The sequence below is a fragment of the Eurypyga helias genome, unplaced genomic scaffold (genome assembly GCF_000690775.1).
Source record: "Eurypyga helias isolate BGI_N326 unplaced genomic scaffold, ASM69077v1 scaffold35808, whole genome shotgun sequence".
NCBI classification, from domain to species: domain Eukaryota; kingdom Metazoa; phylum Chordata; class Aves; order Eurypygiformes; family Eurypygidae; genus Eurypyga; species Eurypyga helias.
The window spans coordinates 12,275-15,318 of record NW_010266908.1 but is presented as its reverse complement, the minus strand read 5'-3'; the positions used below and the strand labels follow the sequence as shown (position 1 = coordinate 15,318).

Below are 3,044 nucleotides of genomic sequence, written 5' to 3'. Positions count from 1 at the left end.
CACCCCCCCCCCGCACGTCTAAGAACCCGATTTAGTGCTGATTTAAGACATCAACAGCAAGCAGAAGGGATGGAAAGGCAGCAGAACGGCCAAGTGAGATTCCGCATGAAAATGGGGCAAGTGCAGGTTTGCTGTGGCGGCTCCTCCCGCTGCACGGCCCACAGGGAAGCCCTGACAGATGAAAAACTTGGACGAGGTAATTAAGAGACTAATAGGCCATAATTAGCATCTTCAGAGCTGCACGAATGACACGACCTTCGAGCGTGGGCGGCGCGGCACAGATTTTCCTAGGGTCTGAGAAAGCACCAGCCCCGTCAGCGGCAGCACCAGGTCTCCTCCAGGTTCCTGTCCGCTCACCAGACACTCGCTGCCGCTCGCTCGCCCGGCTGAAGCGGCCTAGGAGACACGCAGATGAGCCACCGCGCAAACCCGAGTCACACCCCGGACTGAAACTCACACCAGACCAGAGATTATTCCTGGCCTCGTCTGGGGCTGATACAAGCCGGGAGGTGGCAGGAGGGAGAGCACCAGGGGAAGAGAAGCAGTTTGTTTCGCGGCGGGTGCAAGTCGACATTCGCGCTGACGGTTCTCGAGCGATCCCTGTGCCTTTGGGGGAGCTCGCTGCTTCTCCTCAGGCAGAGTGTGGGCTGCTGCTCTGCCGCTCCACACACCTACTTCCTGCAATCCTGGCAATTACCAATAGTGTAAACCCCAGTTTCTGACGTGGCTGACTCAGCAAGGGCTTGGCTCCAAACAAATACATCCGCACAAGGAACTGTAGCCTGGGAAGCAGTGACAGGAGGCACACGAAGAGAAGGCGGCATCGTGGATTTCTAGCGTTCCGGATCCAAGCTGGCTGAATCGTTCCCTGACTTGCTTCTCCCAGCGTCCCAGCACACCCGTGAATGTGGTAGTCCCAGTTCTCCAAGTGCTCCAGCAGCTTCTCTTCTCCGCCCGCTGGACTCGGGTGTTGCTCCGGCACAGCGTAAGTCTACTTTGCATCCTATTTTCCTAACATTTGTCTTTTCCATCTTCATTTTGTTGCTTTTTTACATTTCCATTCGACTATTTCCTTGGTTTCCTTCAGTGCGACTGAGTCACCGTCTCCCTAACCACCCACTGAGATTTTTATACTGTGCCCCTCACCGGGAAGGTGGCTGGTTACCATGGTACCCAAGTGCCCTTCTGTTCTAGATGCTAGATGAAATCTGTTCTCATGGTGACTGTGTGCCTTGGCTGTTCTTCACCAGCTCCTTTCTGCAGCAGATTTAATAAGCTCAGACACCGCCATTCCTTCTCTACTGAAGACGGAGACTCCTTAATATCCAAGACGGGACAAGTGCTCCCTAAACACAGGGACGTAGTGTGAAGTTTGCATTTCCTGCAATACCTGCCTCTCTGTTTTCCTTCCAGCTACAGGAACGGGGAAGGAAGAGGTTGTTCCTGTTGTGTGGCTTGCTGCTGATCCTGCGATTTAAGTCCGACACCTGACTGAGAAGAGTCAGCAGTTTCCTCCTCCTCGTTGCCTTGCAGCAGCATGGATACGTGGCGGAGAGGATCCATTAAGTCCACCACGTTCTTCAGACGTTTCTCACTCAGGAGACACAAAAAGCTGGGCAACCAGGTCATCATCTTGAACCAGAACAGCCACACTCTGGACAGCGATGGACAATGCCAGAAGAGGGAATGCTTGAGGGATCTGAAGGACAAGTCTGATTACCTGTCATGTCAGAGTGAGCAAAACCTAGCCAAGGCACAAGCACCTCCCAAGCCCCCCCGGCTGTACCTGGACAGTTCCAGCTGCCCTAACATCATTGATCACACAGATTCTCATTCCGACATCTCCTTTTCCGGTGCTGCTCATCAATACCACAAAGCCACTCAGACTCAGTTCCACAAGGATCAGGCTACAGACTGCGGGACCACAGAGACGGGTTCCCAGAACGGCACCACTCTTCCCGACCTGTCCGATCCCTTCCTGTCCTTCAAAGTGGATTTGGGGCTATCGCTTCTCGAGGATGTTCTGCAGACCCTCAGGAAACAGAATCCGAGAGATTACGCCATTTGAAGGTATTTATCACCTAATGTACCACATGTACTTACTGCTGCTGCCAGTGTCTGTAATCCTAGCAGGGGGATACTGCAGCATTCCTGTTGTGTGTGGCCCGTTTCGTCATCCTGCCTCACCCTCTGCAGACTGTCCCTGTCCTTGCCAAGGAGCAGAGCTCACAGGCTCCGTGCTCCGATGACAGCACTGGCTGCTGGAACCCCGGGGGCAAGTTTCCATTCTCCACACTGGGAATTTCGCACTCTTGACTGTGCGTCTCCCCCTCACGGAAGAACGGCATCGTTGGGCGAAAGACTTGTTATTTTGGGGCCGTGGCTGCGTCGCTGCGGAGCACGGACAGAAAGGGATATGGCGTACATCACTGGCGGATAAGCAGGCAGCTTGCAAGGGGACAGTAGCAGTGCATCTCAAAGCCATAGCTACGGCAAGGGTTAAGAGACAGAAACCGGTGTTTCTTCTCCCACCACGTCTGGATGTGAAAAATCAAAGCTGTTCCTCCTTTTATTTTTTTTCCCTTGTGGGTTTCTTCCCCTGAACTCAAGCGCAGTTGGCACCCCCAGCCTGCAAACAGGTAAGCACCCACGCAGGCTCGTAACGCATCAACAGCGGTTTATTTGCCCCACCAGCTGGGCAAGAAATTTCTCTAGGTACTGCTGCCGGAAGCATGCACCCATCTGTCAGCTGTACAGACATGAAGAATAAACGTATCTGTGACCGGAAGCGTCTTGTTGCCTCATTTCATTGGTAGCAAGAGCACAGGTCCCTTGTCGCAGTGACCAACACCTGGCCTCTCTGGCCCTTCAGGTTTTCTGAGAGGGGGGGGAAGCAGAGTGGCTCTGGCTGGCCAGAGCGGCGGGTGCTTTGTCCTCCCGAGAGCGCATGCAGCGTGGGTCAAGACCCGGCGTGGAGACAACCGCTCGTCACACCACGGGCTGGACGGCGGGAAGGGCTCCGTGCCCCGCTGAGCAGTATCGGG

The 3,044-nt window shown here is 54.5% G+C and overlaps 2 protein-coding genes across 2 annotated transcripts in view; one reads left to right on the top strand and one right to left on the bottom strand.

Annotated features, from left to right (window-relative positions):
* The window catches only part of DNAJC17 (DnaJ (Hsp40) homolog, subfamily C, member 17), a gene marked incomplete at its 5' end in the record, with an annotated part of 14,706 nt that overhangs the window by 1,226 nt on the left and 10,436 nt on the right, over nt 1-3,044 (bottom strand). The gene's annotated exons all lie outside the window — the stretch shown is intronic.
* On the top strand, nt 1,538-2,068 carry LOC104513787 (chromosome unknown open reading frame, human C15orf62). Its single transcript, XM_010157250.1, has one exon. It carries the CDS (start codon nt 1,538-1,540, stop codon nt 2,066-2,068), a length of 531 nt encoding a protein of 176 aa, XP_010155552.1.

What these genes read in the sequence shown, in the direction of transcription:
- LOC104513787 (XM_010157250.1), top strand. Translation starts at nt 1,538, where the DNA reads ATGGATACGTGGCGGAGAGGATCCATTAAGTCCACCACGTTCTTCAGA.